Source organism: Trichosurus vulpecula, chromosome 2, assembly GCF_011100635.1.
Source record: "Trichosurus vulpecula isolate mTriVul1 chromosome 2, mTriVul1.pri, whole genome shotgun sequence".
Classification (NCBI taxonomy): Eukaryota; Metazoa; Chordata; class Mammalia; order Diprotodontia; family Phalangeridae; genus Trichosurus; species Trichosurus vulpecula.
In genome coordinates, this window is record NC_050574.1 from 431,419,055 (window position 1) to 431,445,600 (window position 26,546).

Genomic DNA, 26,546 nt, shown 5'->3' on the forward strand with positions numbered 1-26,546 from the left:
CCCCACCCCATCACCTCCTTATCTACCTACCTATTCAGGGGATATTTGCTTATGCTTGTTGTAACATCATCTCTTCTGCCTTGTCTTCCTGCTCTGATGGCAAAGTTCTAGTATCTTCATGAGGACTGGTGTGGTGGTACCTTTAGAGTCGAAAGAGCATTGGGATTTGGAGTCAGAGGACACGGGGTTTGAATCTAGCCTGTGCTACCTTAGGCAAGTCACTAAACTTATTACAGCTACCTAAACTTAGCATAAGTTACCTTATCTGTAAAATAGGACTTTAATATAACAATACTACATTATGATATTATTAATATTACTCTAAATATTAATATTACTTTAAATGGGGTTTATAAAAATAGTTACAAAACTTTTTGAGTATGAAATCTCTTTTTAATATCCAATACATTTCATGTACCTTTATGAAATAGTTATACTCTTAAGTATCTGTAATAGAGAAAATACCTCAGGACAAAAAGCTACCATGAATTGAGGGACATTTTAAGGTGAATTTGAAGTTTTGTTGTGTGGCTGCAAGTTGTGAGCCCTAATAGTGTCCGAGATTGAAACTGAACATGACCCAAAGGTGACTTTCAATGGGGAAGCACAAGGTGGGCATAAGAACCTACAACATCTCACAAACAAGGAATTAAGCAGGGAGAGGGGTATAAAGGATAAATATATGACTGGGGGGAAAATGGGCTGGTGATGTGAGGAGCCAAGGGAAAGGATAGCTCATGGTTGGCCTGTATGCTCCCTGGAATACACGTGATATTAAGAGAATTTAAGAACGGTTTCCAGCCACTGGTTGGTACCCTGTGGTGAACATAAAGGGACACGGAGATGCATTGCATGACAGGGACAGCTATGGATGGGTTGCGAGATGAGTTAATGGAAGGAATCAATACGCCCATAAAATCACAGATCTGCTAGAGTATGAGAGTTTTTTAAATTAATCTTAACAGCATCTATATACACTTGAAAATAATAACAAATATATATATATATATGTAAGATATTTATGCAGTCTGTAGAATATATGCTCACTTAGTTCTTATACTGTGTCATGCTTCATATTTTATGGGAATTACATAGACATCAAAAGAACAGTAAATTTGCATGGATGTATATTCAATGACCTCTTGCAAAACTTGAGAGTTTGTGGCCTAAAATATAAGAACTGGTGGGACTGAGGATCTCTAAGGTCTAGCTATGGATATGTTGAATTTCAGATTTTTATCTGCAGGAATAAGACAACCTTGGCAACTACCCATGTCTTTAACACTTTTAATACTCAATTTTAACGTTTTTGCCTTTGTTTTTTGTTTTCATTTTCTATTTTTCTTATTTGATTCACTTGGTCAGACTATGAGGAGAAAAATCACCTGCTTATTTTATTCCATAAATTAAAAAAAAATTGAAAAGATCACCTGGCCAGGGTTGGGGGGTCGGTAGGAAGAAAGAGTCATGGTTCCAGGAGTATGAGGGACAGAAAGTTCATATTTCTTCGGTAATAAAAATTTTAGCTACCATTGTTAGGTTTGCAAAGCTCTTTGCCAATATGATATTATTCTATCCTCATAATTACCCTGGGATATAGGCGCTATTATTATCCCCATTCTGCAAATGAGAAAGCTGAAAAACAGTACAGGATAAGTGACTTGCTCAGGGTCACATAGCTAGTAAGTGTCAGAAGCCAGATTTGAACTGAAGACTCTGTTCCTGGCTTTAGGTCCAGTGCTCTGCCTACCTGCCCCAAAAGTAAATATACATACTATATGAAGAAACATTTCCATAAGATCTCTCCCAGTTTTTTACATCATTCCCCCAAAGTTTTGTCATTAGACATGTAAGTGATAAATGAATGTTTAAATATAAAAATAAGCACCAGTAATTTTCATTCATCACAGTCTAATTTGCATATGCTAAATTAGCCAAAAGATTCATATTTCTATATATATCATGTAGGTGGTAGACACATACATAAGTCACTCTTTTTATTTTAGTTTTCCTTTCCCCTTTCCTTGGAACAGAAGGACTGATCGTGGCTCCATCCTCTGAAAAGTCCTTTATGACTGGGACAACGAAGGCAATTTCAATCACTTTAGTTCTAATTTATCTGTACCTCCCAGGGAGCAGTTTAACTTTTTTTTTTTACCTACCTCCTTCAACCTGTTCCGAGTTCAGAATACGTGTTCATTCTATTTCTGAAAATGTGGATTATTGAAGCATTGTTAGTGTAATTTGATTATCTTTTTAATCTGCATCCAGAGAAAGAAATGACAAATAAAAGCATGTATAGAATGGCTTTACACACACACACACATGCACACACACACACACACACACACACACATATCTGTGTCTAAAGGTAGCCATCTCTAGGGCGGAGGGAAGAAAAAAAGGGGGAAAGAGAACTATTATACACTTAAAAAGAATAACACATTGTACATAATAGATTTGCAACTTTGTACACAATCATCTTTTTTCTATTTTACTATATTTGGAAATGCTTGTTTTATTTCTTAAGTTCAGAATAAAATAAATTTTTTTAAAAATGAAAAAAATATAATAGCCTCTGGCAGAGAGACTAGAACATAGTGGTTAAAGACATGGACCAGACCCCTCTATTTCCAATTCTTTCATTGCCTTTGAAACAATCCTCAGAGCAGTGCTAAAGAATCACAGATGGTACGGGAGGAAGATGAATGGATAGTGGCTAAATGTGGGGTGATGAGCAGAGAATGAAAAATTCCTTGAAGGAAGAAATCCAAAGGGTGCCATCTATCAAGTGCTCTGAAACACCAGTCACATCAGGAGTGGCCAACATAAATTTTCCAAGGAAGCTCAGATTCTCAAAGAACAGATAATGTGTGTTTGAGGGGAAAAGTCAAAGTGACAGTTTTCTTGATAATGCCATTTGATGGACTAACATATTCTAGTGGAAGGCTGAGATATAAATCTGTCACTATTAATAACTTATTGTCTAGAAGTTAATTTATCCACAAATATTCTTTGTGGACATATTTCTTCATGATACAACATTATTATGGGAGCATCTATTAATGCATGTCTATATGTGTGTATATCCATGTATACATGTATGGATATGTGTATGTGTATATATGTACAGATATATACAAGTTTATATGAGAGGAGGTGCAGTAGGTTTCTCTGGAGTCACAAAGACCTGAGATCAAGTCCCGTCTCTGATTCATACTGGCTTTGTGACCTTGGATGAGTCACTTAGCTTCTCACCACCCAAGGCAACTCAACTCTCTAACACTATACATTACACATAAATTGCTGATCTGTGCATATTCCACACTGATGGAATCGCAGGTGTAGACAAAAAAAAATCCCCAACATGCACATATTTCTATTCATTTGCTATCTTTACCTACTAAGATGAAGCTACTGACACCATCAGTAGGTCGAGGGCTGAACTTTTGTTTTTAAATAATAATAATGATGGGTTGACATACGTTCAACCAACAGCTGTTGTGACCAATGGCATAAATTGTCAAAGTGGGTTGTCTGGGGCTAAAGTACAGAACGAAATTAACTGAAGCCTTTGGGATCAAATATAAGTCCTTAGCTTCACTAGTACCAACACTCATATTTACATAACACTTTCCTCATAACAACCTGGCAGTTAGGGAGTACAGTTATTAAGATGATACTATTTTACAGGGACAGCTAGGTGGCGCCATAGTGCATAGAGTGCTGGGCCTGTAGACTCATCTTCCTGAGTTAAAATCTGGCCCCAAGACACTTACTAGCTGTGTAGCCCTGGGTAAGTCACTTAACCCTGTTCGCCTCAAATTCCTCATCTGTAAAAAGAGCTGGAGGAGGAAATGGCAAACCACTCTAGTATCTTTGCCAAGAAAACCCCAAATAGATTCACGAAGAGTCAGATGTGACTGAAAAATGACTGAATAACAAATGAAGTCATGACAACAGGTTATGCCCTTGCAGTTTGAAAATACCTTAATTGCACAGTCAGTAGACAGTGAATTAGTTGAGGGTTTGGTATGGCACTGTCATCTAGAGGCCCATTAAATAACATGGGATAATTTTCTTTAGGATACTGTGAGGATGAACATTTTCCAACTTTGGCAAACAAATATTGCGGATTTCAAAACAGCAACCTGGGACTGGTTTTATGATATTCTGCTTTGATTGTGAAAAAGCTTCTGTGTGAGAACGTGGTCATGGTTCACATACTGTGCTGATTGGAGCTTAACTTATAATGATATGATGCAATTTCACTGCAGTGGGATTTTGTGGCCTTGCTGTAAAATACAGGGTGTCCCAAAAGTCTTAGAGAGGTTTTAAGCTACTACAGTTTAACATTATTTTAAGTTATCATTATTACTATAGCTTTTTACTTTAATGAGAAAATTTAAAAATATATTTTAATTTTAAAATATTTCTCTTACACGTAAAATTTTTAACATTAATTTTTTGAAATTTCAAGTTTCAAATCTTCCCTCTCCCACACCTATCTCATATATCAATTATACATGTGAAGTCATGCAAGACATATTTCTACATTAGCCATGTTGCTGAAGAAAACACACATAGAGAAAACTAAGAAAAATAAAGTTAAAAAATATGTTTCAATCTGCATTCAGAGTTCATCAGATTTTTCATCATGGGTTCTTTGGAACTATCTTGGATCATTGTCTTGATCAGAGTTCTAGCATATTTTTAAGCTATAATTACAGCTTAAAACAGCTCTAAGGCTTTTGGAACATGTATATGATCTCGGATTCCCAAAGAGCTCTTAGCCTACTGGATTATTATTATCGTAAAATGAAGGAAGGAAAGACCATATCGACTGACTGAAATCTGCTCTGTATTTATATAATGACAGGCAGTATGGAGTCGTGGGTAGAGAGTAAGCCAGAGTTAGGAAGAACTGGGTTCAAGCCCCTCCTCTGACATATACTGATTGGGTTAACCCTAGTCACTTAACCTTCCTGTAGCCCCAGGAATCTAAGTTGCAGAAAAGTTACTGGTCTGCGCTGATGGAAAGAATTTCTTTATAGAGACAAGGAAAAAAAATACAACAAAAACATCCAAGTGACTGATCAAGAGAGGCAAAATGTCCTAGTGGATTAAAAAAATCAGCCTTGAAGTAAGACCTGCGCTCAAGTTCTGTCTTCAACACATGGGAAACCATGGATAGGTCACTTAGTCTCACAATGCCCCTAGACAACTTGCTAAGACTATGAAGTTGAAAATAATAGTTCTAGACTTAGGAGGGAGCGGGATAAATCTCCAATTTATCTTGTATATGCCTTTTTTATACATAGTTTGCATGTAGTCCCCCTCATTAGATTGTAAACCTCTTGAGGGCAGGGACTTGGTTTTGTTTATTTTGTCTTTCCTTATATCCCTAGCACTTAGCAAAGTGTCTGTTATATAGTAGGTGCTTAACACATGCTTTTTGACTTGAAATACTCCAGTCCTCTCATTTTACAAATGAGGAAACTGAGGCAGAGAGAAGTTAGTGACTTGCCAAGAAATATCATAGGAGGGCCTCTTGTGTGATCTAAAGTACATTGAAAGATCAATGAACGCACTGAATTATCTGCATCAGTGAAGTCAGGTTTGAACCACAAATAAACACACACATACACACACACACACACAGAGTTGTAAACAAGTTTCACCAAAAGGAAGGGCTATCATAGAGCATAGACTCGAGCTTCAATCCAGCCTGAGACAATTATTAGCTGGGTGACTGGGTGTAAAACATTTAACTTTTGGGGGATGGGGGGAAAGGAGCATCTCAGTCTTCGTCATGTGTAAAATGGGTGTAATAATACCTCCAAGATATAAAAGCCTCCCATGGTTGCTGTAAGGATGAAATGAGATATTGGTAAAATGCTTTGCAAACCTTCAAGTGCTGCATCAATGCTTGGTATTATTCTTATTCATTATTCAGATTCCTCACTCAGGCAGTATGAGAACATACCATGACCACATGTCCTAGCCACTGAGGCACACAGCTGCATGCTGATATATAGGAGTGAGCTGCCAGCAAACAATATTTTTATTAGAAATATCCCTAGATGGGCAGGTAGGTGGCACAATGGATAGAGCACTGGCCCTCAAGTCAGGAGGACCTGAGTTCAAATTTGACCTCAGACACGTTATACTAGCTGTGTGACCCTGGACAAGTCACTTAACTCTGATTGCCTCTCAAAAGAAAAAGAAAAAAGAAATATACCTAGTAAAGGGCTTCATTGCTCTAAAGCAGAATGAAAGAATATTGCTGGAATTAGTTTTTAGGGGTCCTTTTGGCTCTAACAAAGCCATCCAGAAAGCTCTTGAAAGTAAAATACTAACTCCTTCCTGAAAACACTGAGTGCATACAGCATTACCAGAAGACGTCTATAAATATTTGCTTTTGTTGGTCATTGTGTGGCAATGGGTTAAGACCTGTTTTTCCTCACTGGTTCCTCGTGTTTTCCTGGTTTGTATTTTTTTTAAACATCAGAATGGAAAAGCACCAGCTTTGAAATGATTTCCTCCCCTAAATGTTCAGAACCAGATTCCTCTGTTCAATCACTTTAATGAGTTATGGGTAATTAAAAACTCCTCAGCCTCCTTCAAACTCCTCTCTTACTTTACATTCCAAGCATAATAGTCAGAAAACACCAAGTAAATTCAGATAGAAGAGACTTTATATAGCCAGGTGTGCTCCATTTGAAGGGTAATTAAAAATATGTTAAACAAAACCATTTTGGTTAAGCATCCCCAGCCACTCATACCTTGGTACACAGTTCTCCTGATGTGGTACATTGAAAGAATTGCCTGCTGGCGATGCTTCTGGTTTTCTGGCAATGTAAACATTTGTATACAAGACAGCTTTCTTACTTTATGAAGTCACTCTAGGCTAGGGATTCTTCATCTTTTTGGTGTCATCATCCCCTTTTGGCAGTCTGGTAAAAATTATGTATCTCTTCTCAGAATTATATTTGTAAATAATTGAAAAAAGTGCAAAATTTCCGTTAGAGGTTAGTGAAAATAAAGATGTAAGGTTTTTTTTATTCCCCCATCCAAGTTTATAGATCTCCTGAAATGTGTCTATGAACCCGCTGGAGGTTAAGAATCCCTCTTCTTGGCCCTTTTCTTCAGTGGATCTCCTTCTGATCTCCCTAGCCTTGTCTTACACAATTTTCTAAACAACATTCTTCCACTTCATCCAAATTGTTCAATTCAGTTCAACAAACACCATTAAACAGAATGAATGGGGCTGACACTCGCTTCATGGGGGAATAGATAGAATTTAGATAATACATAATCCTTGATCCGTGTGTTTACACACACACACACGTTAGTATATATGCATGTATATGTGTATATACACATGTGTATTGTCCCCATGTGTGCTATATTCACATGTGTATATATACATATGTATATGTTTGTATGAGTGTATTTGTATGCATCTGTATCTATATATCTCTATCTATCAAATATTCCTTTTCAGGGAGCAAGAACCAGGTCATTGGGAAGTTCTAAATATACTCAAATAAATGCCTACATATATATATATATACATATATACATACATATACATATATATGTATATATGTGTATATATGTGTATGTATCTATATATATATATATATATATATATAGGATATGTCTTAGTCATTGTTCAGTGGCAGTAGTCATGTGAATGCCAAATGAGAAACCCAGCAATTTCCGTCCAGAGTACTCTAAGGCAATGGTCTCCACAGTGGGGACCAGGGTTCCCCATTGGGGCTGTGGCCTGACACAAGGGGTGTGTGCTCACCCAAACAAGAAAAAGTGACCCTTCTTTCCCCTTTAGTGCAAGCTACCAACCTCCCTCCTTCAAAGCTGGCCACTAGGCCTTCAGGGATCCCAAGCACTTAGAGAAGCAGCTGTGATTCCATCCCCACGCTATGGCAGCTGTTCCTTGGAGGAGAAGCTCTGCCCTAATTCAGGTTCTCCTCATCTCTCACCTCCAGTATTGTAATAACCTCCTGACTGGTCTCCCAGTCTTGTTTTTTCCTTCTCCAATCCATTCTTCTCTTAGCTGCAAAATGATTTCCCTAAAGGACAGGTTAGACCATGTTACTCTTCTACTCAGTAATTGCCAGTGGTTCCCTGTAAGAAAGGCAGATTTTAGTGTAAGTAAGGTGGATTTTAGTGTGTGTAAAGTGGATTTTTGTTATTATTTCTTAGAGTTTTAGCTTCCTAGGATCCATAACCATAACAATCTCTTGTTCTCAGGTGTTAGATATGAGTTCTCATGATTATGGTTCAAAATCTCTCCACCACGCTTGCGCAGCATTATATAATGATAAATAATATAAACATTTGTGCTTAAATTGTAAACATCCACTGTAATTTTGCAGTGAGATACAGGGATGAGGGGATGTAAACTAGTGAGGCTATTGCTGCCAATATGCCTTCCTTGTCTGTTGCCCTATAAAGTAGTTGGGCACTGGTCAGTGAGCAGGGAACCCTTAGGGTTGAATGCACAAATTGCAATGCCTTGATCGGCCCCCACAAGGTTTGGGGGCAATCTGTGTTTGCCTCAACTGGTCCCCATTGAGGCTTGAGGGGATTTAGGAGTACGCTCAAGCTGTGCCTGTCTCAACCCCATCAAGACCTAGGGGTGGTTGCTCCCACTTCTCGCTGGCCCCTTTGGGAAGGGCGATTAGGGAACGCTGTAGGGCACATGTGGTACTGTAGGTCCTCAAGTGTGGCCCTTTGATTGAATCCAAACTTCACAGAACAAATCACTTAATAAAAGGATTTGTTCTGTAAAACTTGGACTCAGTCAAAAGGGCGCACCAAAGGCCCTAGAGGGCCATGTGTGACCACAAGGCCGCAGATTCCCAACCCCAGGGATAGACAATAAAAAAAAATGAAACAACAATTTTTAGTATTTTTGCTAATTTCTGAGGCGCAAATGCTCACATTGAAGATCACTGCAGGTCAGGGGTGTGGGAAAGTTTGAAGACCACTGGTCTAGGGCAGTTTGGCCATGCCCACATTTGTTTAAGTACAGTATTGAATATGTGCATACATGCCCGCTATACTGGTACTTTAAAGGGCACCTTGTACATTTAGTGCATGTCTTCTCTTCCCTCCATATGGATTTGGATAATAGAGGCCACTTAAACAGCAGATACTTTACAACTCTACAATCCTGAGATGAGGGTTAATAGAGAGGAATCAGAACCTGATGGACATACTAGGAATGTGGTGTAGTGAAAGGATGTCCGGAAAGAAAGACTAGACTCTAGCTCTGGAACAAGCTAGGCGACCCGGAGGAAATCAGTCTCCCCTTTCTGTGTTAGGGTATCTTCAAGCACTCCCCTCACAGCCAGAGCCTTGCTTTCCCCTTGTAAGCTTTGGGCCCTTGGGCTTCACTTGTGAAGACTAGATGAAGCCCAGAAGCCAGCTATCTCAAATAAATGATACAAGACTAAATCTGATTAATAACCCCTTGCCATCTCCACTTGTGGGGAGGGGAACTAGGGCAAAGAACCCCAAAGCCAGCAGACGCCTTACACTTGAAGCATGTACACTTGTGGGATAATAACCCTAGCCTTGACTCACTTCGATTTTCTCAGCTTTAACTATAAACACTGACCATACAAAGCACTGGGGATTCCAAGCTACTGTCACTCCTACACACAGGTGGCATGGCTCCCATTCACACACTTCCTCTCCCCCTCTTATTCACATGACTGAATCGTTCTAAATACAACATCATATTCCTTTCTTTCCTCGGTACATCCTGAGGCTAGCTAGTTTTCACTCCCAATGATTCTTTCAAATGCCAGCACTGGGAACACATCCCATTTCTTCTTTTTCTTTTTTTTAGACAAAGCTCTAGGGACTAATTGGCAGCTCTGAGCAGCTGTGTCCCCACCCCTCCTCCCCCTTGCACAGCTGTTCTCCTCCTCCGGCATTCTCCGACTTTGACATTTTGGGGCCTCAGTTTCTCTCCTGTTTAAAAGGAAGGGCTTGGACACAAAAGACCCCATCAGCTCTAAATATTTATAATTCAATGGTTGTTTGGACTCTACCCTAATCAAAGAACCTTCACACTTGCTTTATACTTTCTTTAGTGTCCATAAGATTGTTGTAAGGAAAATTCTTCATTTGAAATTTCACCCTGATTAATGAGGCAAAACTCAGGACAAAAGAGAATTAAATGAGTTTATTATGAGTATGGCAAGGTGGCAGACAGCCCTGGAGATAGGCTGTGGCTTCAAGATAAGGCCAGCTTTTATTGGGAACTTTAAAGACAATTTGGATAAGTCCACCTCAGTGAAAGAGGCTGGGTCCTTGCATCTCAGATCCTCACCGAGGATACAAGAACTGCAGTTTGCAGGTAAGGGTACATATGTCACAGGTAGGGGTGTGTGACACGTAGCAGGTAATACAAAAAGGTGCACACTTGGTGTTACCTTCTCCAACGCTGATTGACAAGCAGGATTGGGAACCATGGGAGATGGATCCATCATAACTTTCAATACCCTCTGGTATCTTCTGCCTTCAGATAAGACAATGAAACTCAGTCTACAGGAGGCAGTTTTATCATATGCAAGGAAGGGTACTAATGCAGTATGGATGGGGATAGAATGCCATGGTAGTGATTTCCCACCCCCACTCCCACTCTTTTCCTCTTCTTGAAATAGCTTAAATGAACAAAGGAGCCTTCATAGCAATCCCCCTCCACTCTTTTCACCCAGAGGCGCCCACCCTGATGACTACTCACTGCCTATTATATGCAGTTACTTGGCACAGTACTAGCCCTGGAGTCTAGAGACTCAAGTTCAAATTTAGCCTCAGACACATGACCTGTGAGACCCTGAGCAAATCACTTCACATTTCTTTGCCTTAGTTTCTTCAGCTATAAAATGGGAATAATAAACTCCCCCCCCCCCAGTTGTTTTCAGGATCAAATAAGACAGTGATTGTATAGTGCCTGGCACATAGTAAATGCTGTATAAATGCTAACGATTATTATTTCTAAAATCAAAGACATAATTATAATGCCTTACCTTTCTTTCCTCCAAGTGGTAGATTTTCATGGCAAGTGAATGCGTGGATGGGGGGCAGGAGGGAGAGGGAGGGAAAAGTGAGAGAATCTATAGACCTATTTTCCTGCCTTCACTCCCCCTCCTCCCCTGGAATGAGCACTGTTTTTTCTTTTTATTTGCTGATCAATAAACTCTAGGGAAGGTCTGGTCTGTGCATTGAGATAAGGAATTGCATGCATAACAAGTCTCTAACCAGTGGAAGGAGCTTCTGCTTCTCTTTGTTTCTTTACTGTGTTTTTGAGAGATAAGAGAAAACCACCCAGACAGGATGCATGACCTGAGGAGGTTTTACAACAATATTTCATGAACTAGTTCTCTGTTCTAAGCTGCTGATTAGAGATGCAAGAAAAATGACCAGGACCCATCAAACATACTCTTTTTTTCTGGTTAAAAAAATCAAATAAACAAGCTACCAAGTAAACCAAATAAATTTATAGCGATAAATGCTTAACTGGGGAACAAATGACTCAAATTAATTTACTAAATTGAGATAGGGAAAGCATAGATTATCAAATTATCAGATTAATAAAAAAAACCCCTTCATTTTAGTCTTCCTTTGCATTGTTCTTGCCCACTTTGTGGAATCTCCTGGCTAAGTCAATCCAAGAGCCAAATTAGGCAGACAGGATATTAGAATATTAAAAAAAAATATTAAAAAAAAAGAAGTAACGATTCTCTCAGGTAAGTGACACAAAGCTTATTGAGTTTGTGGCCTAGAGAAAAGGTTAAAAATATTAAGGCTCAAGAAGACATATAACTTCATTATCTATCCAGAATGGTACTAGATTTTGAGTTAAGATTTTGTTTAACACCACTGAAAGTCAGCCTGTGGTACTGAAAAATTCTTATCAGTAAAAGTGAAGGGGCTGGGCTAAATGATTTCTAAAGTCTTTTTTGGCCCTCAGTCTGTATTGCAATGCAGAATACCTGGGTTGGAGTTCCTGTTCTTAAAGTTACTGAGCAACCCCTCTGAACTTCAACTTTCTTCTTTGTAAACTAGATATAATAATATTTACACTATTTAGTGGCTCTTGTGTGAAAAGAACTTTCTGAAAAAATATTGTTAATTTTCTTTTGTGTCATGGGCACTTTGGCAGCCTGGTGAAGTCTATAGACACTTTCTTAGAGCAATGTTTTTAAATGCCTAAAATAAAATACTAAGGAGTATAAAGGAAGTCAAGCATATTGACATAGTTATAAAAAATAATTTCCAAAATTAGTAGATACCTTGAGGAGCCTGGGTTAAGAACCCCTGTTCCAAACTGTAATGTGAAACCTTGGGCAAGTCACTGATAATCTTATCGGTTGATGTAACAGCAAAAAGCGATGAGATTATTACGGTATTGAGAAAATAAGATGATTTAAAGTTAGAGTTAGGGTAAGGGTTAGGGGTGGAATTAGAAATGGAAGATTACTTTGTGTTTCTTTTTCTTTTTTTCAATTTTCTTTTATTTTCAGTTCCGAATTTTCTCCCTCCTCCTCCTTTTTCCTCACCAATTGAGAAGGCAAGAAAAACAAAGGCCAATATATATACAAACAGTCTACAAAACAAATTCCATATTGGAATTTAGAATTAGAATTTCCACCTGTCCCCAAAAAAAGAGAAAGAAAGAAAAAAAGTAAGAAAGAGAAAGAAACAAAGGAATGAAGGAAGGAAGGAAGGAGTTGATCTTTGATCAGCTTTGATCTGCTGAGTTCATAAGCTCTTTGGAGGTGGATAGTATGTTTGTTTTGCTGAGTACTTTGGAATTTTGGTTGGTCATTACACATTATATTTTTGTTGTTCGGTTGCATCCAACTCTTCATGACACCACTTGGTCAAAGATACTGGGGTGGGGGGAGCGGTTTGCCATTTCCTTCTCCAGCTCATTTTACAGACGAGAAAACTGAGGCAAACAGGGTTAAGCAATTTGACTGTACAGCTAGTGAGTGTCTGAGGCCAGATTTGAGCTTAGGAAGAACTCAGACCTGAATCTAGGCCTGGAACTCTATCTGCTGTGCCTCCTAGCTGCCCTTCTTACAATATCATTTTTGCATAAATTGGTTCTGCTCACTTCTTTCATCATTGGTACATACACGCCTTCCCAGGTTTTTCTAAAAACATTGCCTTCATCATTTCTTACAGCATAATAGTGTCTCATCACATTCACATACCATAACTTATTCAACCATTCTCTAAATTGATAGGCAGTCTTTTATTTTCTAATTTTTTTGTTCCTCCGCAAAAGAGCTGCTATAAATGTTTTTTGTACATATGGTCTTTTCCCTTTTTCTTTGAATTCTTTGGGGCCTAGACCTAGTAGTGGTCAAAGTATACGCACAGTTTAATGACTTTTGGGCTATAGTTTCAAGTTGCTTTCTGGGATGGTTGGATCAGTTCACAACTCCATCAACAATGATTTATACATAACCCCTTCAGCATTTGTCATTTTCCTTTCTCGTCAATTTAGCTAATCTGGTGGGTGTGACTGCTTTAATGTGCATTTCTCTAATAATTAGTGATTTAAGGCATTTTTTCATATAGCTATTGATAGCTTGTATTTCTTCTGAAAAAATATCTATTTGTAGCCTTTGACTGTTAATTGAGGAACGGCTCTTATTCTCATAAATCTGTCTCAATTTCCTGTATATCTTAGCAGTAAGGCTTTGGAAATTGCTGCAAATATTTTCCCTAATTTCCTATTTTTCTTCTAATTTTAGCTACATTGGTTTTATTTGTGAAAAAAAAAAACTTTTTAATTTATGTGGTCAAAATTGCTTGTTTTACCTACTGTGAAACACTTGTGCTCGCTCTCCCTTCCTCTCTCTCTCTCTCTCTCTCTCTCTCTCTCTCTCTCTCTGTCTGTCTCTCTCTCTTTCTTTTTCTCTCTCTCTGTCCTGTGTCCTATTTGGTCATAAACTCTTCTTTTACTCATAGATCTGACAGGTAATTTCTTCCATGCTTCTCTAATTTGCTTATGACACATTTATTTCTAAAAACATGTACCCATTTAGAGCTTAGCTTTTATATGGTGTTGCTCTACGCTATACCTAGTTCTGCCCGTCTGTTTTCCAGTTTTCCCAATGGTTTTTGTTTAATCATGTTCAATAGTGATTTTTGGCCCCAAGAGCTGGGATCTTTGAGTTCATGAAAAACATTAGGTTACTGTGTTGATTTGCTTCTATGCATGGTGTACCTAATTTATTCCACTGGTTAGTCTCTATTTCATGACTTTGTTGTATAGTTTGAGATCAGGTACTGCTAAGCTCCTTTCCTTTCCCAACTTTTTTTCCCCGTTGATTCCTTTGATATTCTTGACCTTTTTGTTACTCCAGTCAAATTTTTAAAAATTATTTTTCTTGCTCTACAAAGTAGTCCTTTTATAGTTTGATTAATATGACAGAGAATAAGTGTATCACTAAGGCAAGATTCATGACCTCAAGGATGACCATGAACATGCCTGTATGGTTCAGAATCGCAAAGTATAAAAAACTCTCTAGGAAGAAGGCAGAGGAAGTATAACATTTATTTAGACACCAGAGTATCAAATCCCAAGACCAATGACTCCAATTCAATATAGCAGTAATTATATTCCAAAACCAGTAACCCCACCTCAATGTAGCAACAAGGAAATTATAACACAATATTATAGCAAGGAACCAAGTCATTCTGTAACTTTCCCCCCTGCTAAGGCCTTCCCATAAACAATCACTCAGGAATCCTAACTGCTTGCCTGTGTCCTCTCCTTCAGTTCTGAAAGCCCTTGCAGTTCTCAAAGTCCTTGCAGTCTCCTGGATTCTCTGGATTCTCAGTTCTCTAATCTCTCAATGCTGTGGATTCTCAACTCTTTCATCTCCACAACTCTCTTGTCTGCACTTTCTGCTCTGCAGTCTCTCTTGACGCTGGCTGTCTCTCAGTGTCTGCTGCCTCAATGTCTTCTTGATGTCTGCTTCTCAATTCTACTTCTCAATTCTGCTGCTCTCACCCTCTGGGCTCTCTTTATATAACTGTCCTAGCTGGCATCATGTTGTCTAGAACTCAGGTCTCTGATTGGCTGAATCCATGCACATCTGATTGGCTAGAACTCAGTGCACATATAATTGGCTCTGATCTTAGCACCTCTCCTTAGGGCCCTGAAGGCCTCACACCTCTCCTGACCTAGTCAGCAAAAGGGTGAAGGCCCTATTGAATGGGCAGGGAAGATTGTTAATCACATCAACACTACTTTAAGTAAATTAATCTAGGCAGAATTATTATTTTTATTATATTGACTTATAAAATGTTATGTTTTTATATTGCTTGATTAATTATTTCTCTAATTATTTAGAACTATCTTTATTTGTAAAGTGTTTTGTAATTGTATTCCTGTGTATGTCTTAGTAGGTAGGCACCCACTTACACTGTATGTAGTTATTTAAAGTGGAATTTCTTTTTCTATTTTGAAAGATCACTTTAAATGAATTGGAAAGATAAAGTAGAGAAAATTGATATTGAGAACCAAGAAAAATGCCTGATTTTGATTGGGGGGGATGCAGGGAACTGTGGGTTTTTGTTGTTTTTGAAATTTTGAAGCAGAAGGACAGTTTAGTATCACCCTAAAGGTGGCTAAGAAAAGAGAGGTTGAAAAAGTAGACCCCTCCATAATTGTTAATCAAAAGGATGAAATTGCTTAAAAATATAAAAACATTACATTGGTAAAGAGATTTTAAAAAAAGATGAAATCTTCATGAAGATGAGAAAGTCCAATTTTATTGGGTATTTATGATACTGTAGCACTTTTTTTAGTTTCACTTATAGAACACAGTTTTTATTACTTTGTATTATATATAGTATATATTTTGTTTTTTTTTTCCATTTCTCCTCCCACAATCAAATGGTAAAATCCCTAAGGGCAAAGATTGCCACTGCACCCCCCTCCCCAACTCCCAGTGCTTTGCATACAGTTATATTTGTTTATTGAATCAGTATTTGTTTATTATTATTAATAATAATATGGATCAGGCAAATAATAAAATGGGTCAAGCAGATCAGAGTAGTGCATTGTAACTGGTTAATAAATCATTGCTATCTAACTGCAGAATGAAGTAGTGATTCGAGTGCCAGATATAATGTGAATTAATTAGAAGTCTTAATCTCAGAAGACAGAACAAAGCTGAATGGACTTCACCTTGATCCAGGAATATATTTATCCAGGGCAAGACTGAACTATACAGGGAACTGTTTTCTATTTGTTTTGTTTCAAACAGCCTTGTCCATTTCCCATGACTGGAAGATCCTGCTTATCATATTGACTGATGCATTAGATGGCAAACATTGCAGGAAGAACGTCATGCTGCAGTTAATCTCATTTTGACCTTTATGAGACATCAGTTTGATGCATGCAAATTTATCTTAATAATTATCTATTCAACTTTGGTTTCAGTGGTGAAATCGTTCCATGATGGCTAAAAGCTTTAGCTGAGCATGTCAGGCAGTGGTGGTTTTCAAAAATAGTGCCTCTCTAAGCACAATCTAAATGTCTTCTAATTGAAGCATAATGTCCGGGCCTGACCTGTACTGCACATGAAGAGTAACAGACTAGTTAAGCCAGAAAATAAAGATGCTTATTATTGGCTGTTGTCTGAGCCAGGCCTCTAGCCAGGTGACAATGATTAATGATGAAACAGATGAAAAGTGGTCTGCTAGAGCCTGTAACAGAAGAGGTATGTGTTTTTGTGTGTGTGTATGTGTGATAATGGACTCTGAGCAGAGAAGATATGATATGACCATAAAATAAAAATTCATGATAGAGAAATTAATAGTCAGGTAAGATAAGGATTGTACAGAAGTTATTACCATACATACAAAGGATGTGAGGGATATATGAACTGACCATAATAAAGGTCTGTATTTGACAAAAAAAACAAAGGGAGGAAGGAAGGAAGGAAGGAAGGAAGGAAGGAAAGAAGGAAGGAAGGAAGGAAGGAAGGAAGGAAGGAAGGAAGGAAAGAAGAGAAAAATCTTAACAGTATTTCCTCTTTTTTTGTGTTTTTTTTTTTTTTTTTACTTAGGTGTTGACCCCGGCACAGATCAAATCGATTTGCCAGGCAATCCTGGAATCAGGGAAGCAGTATGCAGCAAAAAAGAGAAAACCATTTCCTTTAATGTATTCTTATTATGGAACTGAATACTTGGGTAAGTAGAAGGAGTAAAGAAAATTCGAAGGATGAAGGTCTTTTGTGATTAAATATAACACTTGCAGCAAACTGGAATGTTTTAAATAGTAATCATAAACCTCACATAATGAGAACTATAGAGATGGTAATCATTTAAAATAAAGGCAAATGGGCAGTCATAGTTTAATTTCTGCTTTTATTTGCCATCATGTAGCAGCAGAGGTTGAAACACAGCCATTAGAAAGGTTCCTGTAATGTAGATGTAGATTTTTTTCCTAGATAGAGTTAGAAATATTTTCAAACTCCTTGAAAAATTCATTCTATCTCTTCTGTGTAGTAGGGAAGCATGACTGCAGCTGCTTTCACTTAAGAAACAGCTTTAAAATAGATAGACCAAAAGCTAAGACTGCTGATTGATAATAATTATAGAGGTACAATCCAAACCAAATGAGAAGTGATTATGTCTCTTAACTCTGAGTACCTGTGAGAATGAGTCTACAGAACACGGGAACAGAAACTTCCTGAAAGGATTCTTGATGAACCTAACCTATTAGCTTCTCTGCATTATGCTGTGAAAAATCACCAGATTTGGAGTCTAGAGGACCCAGGTTCAAATCCTGGTGTTGCCCCTCGCTATCTTTGTGATGTTGAGTAAATCAACTTAACCTTTCAGGACCTTGTTTTCTCTTTCTGTAAAATGAGAGGGTTGGGCTAGGTGACTTCTGAGCTGCCCTCTGGTTATAAATTTGATTGGCCATGGCTAGATATGCTATCCATAGCCATTCTTTCTACTACATGGGCAACTGGCCTCCCGAGCCAGGAGAAAGTGGATAAAGGGCTGGGCCTAGAGTCTGAAAGATTCATCTTCCTGAGTTCAATCTGGTCTCAGGCACTTACTAGCTGTGTGACTCTGGGCAAGTCATTTAACCCTGTTTGCCTCAGTTTCCTCATCTCTAAAATGAGCTGCAGAAGGAAATGGCAAACTACTCCAGTATCTTTGCCAAGAAAACTCTGAATGGGGTCACCAAGAGTCGGACACGACTGAAATGACTGAATAACAACAAAGCAATAGTTTTTACATATGTGTTCATATGTGTAGAATAAACTTTTATTACACAGCATATGTATCTTAACAGTACAATGATTTAAAAATATGTATGTTATCCACTTAAAATCCTGTGCACGTATCACATGAAAAAATTCCCCATTTATTTCTCTAAATAGCAATATTAACAGCAGCCCACTCTATCTTGGCAGTACATGGGAATACTTTTTTAAACTTTTTTTTTCTACTAAAGTTATTTTCTTGTAGTAGCAAGATAGGTCGACATTTTTTTACAAAACAGATTTTTCAAACTGACGCTTTAACCATTCTACAACTGCCAGTGAAGGATGAAAACAATGCTTTCAAGTTTCTTGACTTTAATTTTAAAGATGATCATTTTTAATCCAGAGACCAGAAAGCTCCTTACAAGTCATTTTGAAAGCCGAGATTTTGGAAGTAAGATGCTTACTTGAGTTTCCTTTTGCAGTTCAGGCATTATTGGCATATTAAAAAAAATGAAGCAATGTTTATCCTCAAATCCTTTGATAAGGATGACTAGAAATTAGACGGAGATGAGAAAGCTAAAAAGCTTTCTAAAAGACAGCAAAGCACCAGTCTGAAAGAATAAGTATAGCTCCTGCCTAGACAATAAATTGTGTGCTAGCAAGAGCAAAGTCAAAGGTGTCTGAGTGGGAGGAAGAGAGCATCGCATACGAAAAGTCGCCTAAAGAGCAAGCCAGAGATTTGTACATTGACAACGGTGCCTCCCCATTAATGAATACCACACTAACTCAAATTTGAAAGAGGAGTAAAGTTTAACTTTGTTTTAATAATTTTTTGTTCCTCTAAAGAGAGTACAAATGAATAGTGTGTGAATAGTATTGCTGAAGAAACTGTTTCAAATACTTGAAGACTTTTTAAGTACACTCGAGCACTTTAGAAGCACTCACAGATAGGCCTGGTGTGGTGGTTCACACCTGTAATCTCTACTTTTGTGGGTCATGGAGGCTGGTTCATTGCTTGAGTTCAGGAGTTCTGAGCTCCAATAGGACTAAAGCCAATTGGGTGCCCACACTAAGTCTGACACCAATAAAGTGAGCCTCTCAGAGGTGAAGGGCCACCAGGCTCTTCACAGAGAGACAAATTAGCCCAAGTCAGAAAAATGGAGCAGGTGCCAATCAGTATTGGGAACAGGCATATTAGTAATCACTGTACTTCCAGCCTGGGTGACATGTGGAGACCCAATCTCAAGAAGAAAATAGTGAGGAAACCTATGTGCTAATAAAAAATATCATCATAATTTTACATTAAAGTAGATTCCCTAGAGACTATATTTTGTTGGCCTAATTGCAATTATTTGGAAGTAATAAACCTGCCTTTAAAAAAATCTATAACTATATCCTCACTAATATAGATTGGCCTCAGTTACTGTACCACAGTGAAGCTTTACTCCATTTTGCTTTCATTTATAGGTGCCGCTCATGGTCTGTCTTCCATTCTCCAGATGCTGCTCTCTTACCACGAGCACCTCCAACCTGCTGATCGGGAGTTGGTCTGGCAGAGTGTTAACTTCCTCATGGAGCAGGAACAAAATTGCAACTGGCCACCTGAGCTAGGAGAAATGATTGAGAGGGAAAATGAGCTGGTCCACTGGTGTCACGGAGCTCCAGGTTACACATTTCAATTTAGCTGAAAGTATTCTCCCATCTGGTGTAGTAGGAAGGAGAGAGAGAGAGAGAGAGAGAGAGAGAGAGAGAGAGAGAGACAGAGAGACAGAGAGACAGAGAGAGAGAGACAGAGACAGAGAGACAGTGACAGAGAGAGACAGAGAGAGACAGAGACAGAGAGAGACAGAGATAGAGACAGACAGACAGACACAGAGACTCAGACACAGAGACAGAGAGACAGAGAGAGACAAAGACAGAGACAGAGAGAGAGAGAGACGGAGACAGAGAGAGAAAGAGAGAGAGGGAGACAGGGAGGGAGAGAGAGAGAGAGAGAGAGCACCTCTAGTGGCTTCTGCAAAGTGTTATGTCATTCTGATGAGATAAAGTGCTCAGGGACACATTTTCCAGAATCAGAAAAGCATAAGACTTCAAGGAGCCTGCAGAAGGGATAGAGTTCAGCTTGGCAGAGTGTCTAAAAGAATCACTAAGCCCTGAAAAATTATTTTAGATGTGCTAAATTTGCATTAGCCTGTCCTTATTTAAGTACGTGAAAAGATACCATCAAAGTAGTCAGCTATTCCTAACCAATAAAGATTTGAGAATTAAATGTGGGGTTTAGTTTTTAGGTGCTCTCTCTGTATTCCTCCTTAAGTGTAGGTAATTGAGAATTGGTTACACTATTTAGATCAAGAAGAATTATAGTGGACCGGAACATAGTGAGCAATTAACACCACAGCTAGGGGTACAGTGATGGAGAAAGACCCGAGTTCAAATCCAGTCTCAGATACTTACTAGTTGTGTGACCCTGAGGAAGTCACTTAATCTGTATTTGCCTTAGTTTCTCCATCTGTAAAATGAGGATAGTAAGAATAATGCTACCTCCCATGGTTGTTGTGAGGATCAAATGAGAAATATTTGTAAAGTGGTTAGTGCAGTGCCTAGCACATAGTACGTGCTATATGAACGTTAGCTATTATTATTATAAGTTTTTATTTATTTCTCACCTGGCCATTCTCACCTCTTCTAATTACTAGGAGTTATTGCCTTCTTAGAGAGGCAACATCACCACCAGGGTTGAAATACTCCTTCCCATTAGAACTCAAAGAAAAGGGAAGTAAAAAGAAAAGTAGCCTATGATTTACTTCTAGTAATTCAGGGTCTTATTTGTTTTTCTTCTTTGTGGACCATTTGCCTGACCCGCCCCCCTCCATTTTATTACCTGTTAGTATCTTATTTGAGGGAACTCAGGGAAATTTTTTTAATCCCTCAAAGCAGTCGGTTTTGCTAGTTATTAGTTTCAGTGGGGGAAAAAATTGAACAGGGAAGATATTTAAGTATGGGCTAATGTGAGATTTGGGAATTGTGTAAGGTTTTAATTTTTAAGTGCTTGCTCTTCAGTCCTTCAGAAGCACAGGCAATTGAGAATTGGTTACATCATTCAGTTTTGCCTTGACTTGCCTGCTTTCAGTAGGCTCCTTGCTTATTACCCCGTTTTAATCCACTCTGAGACCTCAGCCGTTTATGATGTCTCTGTCTATAGACAATGTTGCACCTAACCATTCCAGATGTTCTATCTTAGACTTACATTCCTACGAAGAAAGGGACTTTAAAATAGCCTTATTCACCTCCTCTCCTGCCATGGTATTACTTCTGTTAAATTCTGTCTTCTATAACATCTTGATTTATTCTTATTGATAAGGAACAGTTGGCCATTTTGGATGGTGTTCTGGGCTAAGCTTGATGCAGGTCAGGCTGCTGGTAGTTTAAGGCTCAATGTTGGAACAAAATGAGATATTTGTTGATCATTTAACAGTTAGCAAGAAGAGATTTGCTTAGCCAGAACAGAAGGGTAATCAATAAGGATGGGCTTGGAGGACACCTTTAATTAATTCAGCTGGGCGAAATTGTCTTCCCTCAGTTATCCATTGTGATCCACCAACTAAGTATCAGAGCACCACCAGACTCTCTTGCAACTATTTTGTACTCAGGTAACCACGAAATGATGTCAACAACCTGTATCTTTAGTCCACTGAGCCAACTAACACTCAAGGATGGTCTCGATATATTGTTTTTAATTTTATTTTTAATTTGTGGAATAAAACAAGCATTTCTATAACATAGTATGATAAAAAAGATGATTGCACATGAAACTGCAAATCTGCTATGCACAACTTGCTATTCCCTTCAAATATACAACAAAGTTATCACATAAATTTCTTTTTTTCTTACCCTCTCCTCACCCTAGACATGGCTACCATTAGACTCAAACAGGTGTGTAGGTATACACACACACACACACACACAGATACACATGTAAAGTTATTATACTTGATACTTTTGAAAGAACAATTAGCCTAACTTACATGGGGGAGGGCTTAGGACATTGGATATTACTCTTAGCACAGATGGTATAACTTTAGATAATTATAGACTGGATATACGCCATTGTGTGCAGAATATTAATTCCTATTTCCCTTATGTCTCCTAATAGACCTTGTATTCCATGTATAGAATCTGAGAATATCTTTTTTTTGAATTTTATCATTTTTATTTAATATTTTAGTTTTCAACACTGATTTCCACAAGATTTTGAGTTACAAATTTTCTCCCCATTTCTACCCCTCCCCCCATTCCAAGATGGCATATATTCTGATTGCTTCGTTTCCCAGTCAGAGAATCAGAGAATTTCAATCCTCATTTTGCCAATTAGGTTCTATGAATCAGTGAAATCAAATGACTTGCAAAAGTTAGCACAACTAATTAATGGGAAAGGTAGAATTAGAACCCAGGTCTCTTGTGAATCCATTTCAGTTTTTTCACATAGTAACACTTCAATCATTTTCATTCATTCCCACTGGCTCCTCTTCAATTTTTCCATATCTTAATACTTTTGTGGACCTTCTGTGTTCCCATTGGTTGGGGGTACTTCCTACTCTAGTGCCAATAGCACTCCATCCATGCCTTCTCATTCTGTGCTGTTCTTGTCCGTTTGTTCACATAATTGCTCTGGAGATGTCTATCCAACATGATGGAGTTAAAAAAACTGTCATGGATATCAGTGTAACAGTGAAACTTGAACCATTCACCTGTTAACCCTTGCTGTCACTATTTAACCTACCTTTTTGTTGTTGTTCCTACTTGGCCATCTTATTTGATGAAGCTCTTAACTAAACAAACTTTAATGGAGCTGTAATTGCATTGATATAGGTGATCCCTCCAGTGGTACTGTTAAAAACCCATCTCTGCCTTCTTATTCTGCGCAATTGTTGCCTGTATTTTTCCCACAAACTCTTCTTAATGGATCTATACAATGCGCCAACAGCTTTCCTCTAGGTCTTTAAACATTCCATAGGCAACAGTGCATCACAGGGATTATCTTCCTGTTACCCCTTGTTCTTCCTACACGATAAACCCACACCTTTTTCCAGTAAGATATGTCCTGGATTGTATCTTTTATGCTGCTTTTCATGCACAAGTCCATTATTGCTAATATGCTGAGGACTACGTATGCCTACCAAACATCTCTCCACTGCCTTTTTGTCAACCGTCACTTTGGAGCTTTTGTTGCTCCATGATTTATAGCCATATCACATCACTGGAAGAAATACTGGTGTTAGAGAGATTTTTTAAAAAATGTCAGCAAGTAGTTTGCTGCAGAGCCATCTCCCAAATACAGTCTGAGACCATCGGGGCTTATGTTCCCCTTGCATAACATTGAGACCTGAAAGACTACCACATTGTGCTATATCAAAGCAGGACCTTTGTGGAGGAAACTGAGCCTAAATGCCTCACAAGTTGATAAATGTCAACACAGTTGTTCATTTGGGAGAATCATTTCATTCTAATTCTGGCTCCATTGGCACCTATCCCTGTAACCCCTCTTTAATAATATTATTTTAATAATACTTTAATAATATTATTACATAGTCTAGTGTTTCCCCAAGTATTATTTATAGCTGCAGATCACATTAATGTTCAAATTACATTCATAGAACTAATAAATGTTCTGATGGAATGTGAAATACTCTCAGGATGAAGGGGGGAAGTTGAAAAATTAGGAAAGCCCCCCAAAAGAATTAAACCTGCTTTTAATATCCAAATTTGCCATATAAAACTCTTTTTAAAATAATGTGTAATTTCATAAATAATATTTTATAGAGGAAATATCATGAACATGGAAAACTTCTCGTTTAAAAAGTGCATTTCAAAAAAAAATAAAAAAAACAAAAAAAAATAAAAAGCGCATTTCAGCTAAGATAATAGAATTCAGAGAAGAACCCAGAGATCATCTTGTATCATAAAATCATGAAATCTTTGAGTCAGAAGAGACCTGTAGGGTCTTATGCTTATCCAAACCTGATACTTATCTAAACAGGAGCCCTGTGTACTAAGAATTTATCCTCCAGCTTCTCCTTGAAAGTCTGCAGTGACATTCCTCTATCCCTGGGGCAGTGCCTTCCATTTTTCAGGAGCCCTAACTATTAGGAAGCCCTTCCTTATATTGAACCTAAATCAGCCTCTTGGCAACTTTTGCCAAGCAACTTTTGCTGCTAGGTCTTGTCTCTGGGGCCAAGAAGAGTAGCATCATTTCCACATGAAGAGAGTTGTCAGGTCCCCCTCTAAGTCTTCTCTTGATATGCCATTCTCTCACTATTGCTTTCTTCCTCACTGGCTTGTGCGTAGCCTTTCTAAAAATGTGCCACCAAGAAACCAATGATCCAGATGTGGTCTGACCATAGGACAGCAAAACTTGACTGTTACCTCCCCTTTTTTTGCATATCATGTTTCTATTAATGAGTTAATCAACCAATAAACATTTATTAGGCATTTACTATGGGCCAGGCACTGTGCCAAAGAGGCAATATTAATGCAGCCTAATATTAAGGCAGTTTTTTATATAATTATCATTAATGCTCATAACAACTCTTAGTGATCGCTAAACTGAAGAAAAATTAAATTATGTTCCATGTGATCTTCATATAGTTTATTCTAGTACCTTGAAAATTGGTAAGAGTATATATCACAGCTCTCAGTTAACTAGAATATACAATTAAACTGAATAATTCAATTCTCAACCGTGCTGAATAGAGGATCACTATAGTTGTCATAAATTTCAACTAAAGAGTCAAGTAAACTGTGCCTTAGTCCTGACTTTGCAAATTATATATACACTGAGGAAACAAGTAAATCCTTTATATGAATCTATAACATTAGATAATAAGGCTTACTTTCTTTAGGAGGAACTTTTGATACACAGAATTATGATTGAGTAAAAGCATGCAATGATGTAGGAGTCATGGTGATATAAGCCTTTTAGTCCATATTCATTAGGTGGAGGACTTTTCTAGGATTTACTATAGTGATGACTTGGATTTCCCACTTTCTTATTGTTTAGTGTCTTTAATAAAATTGCAACATATGCTATAGCTCAGAATCATTGCAACCATTTATTCACTGAACTATAAAACCAGACCTTTTCAGAAAACAAAGAAACAAACAAATGAGAAACCAAAATGTTCAACGTATCATTATTTCTTCTTGGTCTGTTGTTAGTAATGGTTACAGAAGTGTCTAAGAGAAGTGCTCCTGATGGCTATCAGAAATTGTAGTGTGAACCTTCAATTGATGATACTAATAGACAGTTGAACGGACAATCCTAAACTAGGAGGTCATTGTCAGCATTTGCCTCTGGAGTCTATTTTTGGAATGGTTTTAAAGCAGAATTTCTTTTCTGATTGTGTTTTGTTTAGATGGCATTAGAGTTTGTTTGTTTAGCTCCTCTGAGCTAACAGGAAATAAAAGTGATGATCCAGCCCAGAATCATACTGAATTGGCAGCAAGCTTGAGATGAAAATAATAATCCCAGCAAGCCCAAGATGAAACATTTTCCTCTAGTAATCCAGATGGGTTTCTGTAATAATTTCCCCTTCCCCCCTTTCAACCACCTCTACATGTGACAGCAGTAATAGTGTTTCTTAAGTGAGAGGAAATTTACCTTACTAAGCACTGTGCTGAAATTTGTGATACTTTTTTTTAGTACCACAACAATTTCCTAGCCTACCCTCTCTCCAATTGAACCCTCACAAAAACAGTTCAGAAAAACTGACCAACAAAATGACCAGATCTGACAAGGTACATAACATTATGACTCAGTAATCCTTCACCTCTTTCCTGAGAGCAGAAAGTATGTTTCGTCATATTTTCTCTCAGACCAAGACTGCAATTAATCTTAGTTAAGTTTCCTTTTCATGTTTTCTTCATTTACATTTTTATAGTCCTGTGTGATTTTCCTGGTTCTGCTTGTTTTACTCTGTACCAGTTTATATCATTACAAATTTCTCCAAATTCCCCTTATTTGTCCTTTGTTACATCTACTGCTTTAAAATAATGGCTGGTGTGGAATAATTGTAGCACTCCTGCCCTTCCCAGCCCTTTCTTTACAGCCATTACCTTCCAATCCAATCCAATCCAATAAACATTTATTAAGTGCCCACTCTGTGCCAGGCACTGTGCTAAGTTCTGGGTATGCAATTAATAAAAAGAAAGACAACCTTTGCCCTTGCGGACCCTATTACACAAAAGGAGAGACAA

General features: G+C 38.0%; 1 protein-coding gene across 1 annotated transcript in view; it reads left to right on the forward strand.

Annotated features, from left to right (window-relative positions):
- Positions 1-26,546, forward strand: part of LANCL3 (LanC like 3) — a 104,043-nt gene that overhangs the window by 57,773 nt on the left and 19,724 nt on the right. The window contains exons 2-3 of the mRNA XM_036742619.1: positions 17,139-17,262; positions 19,761-19,958. Of these exons, the coding sequence (XP_036598514.1) occupies positions 17,139-17,262; positions 19,761-19,958 (322 nt within the window). The remainder of the gene's footprint in view (positions 1-17,138; positions 17,263-19,760; positions 19,959-26,546) is intronic.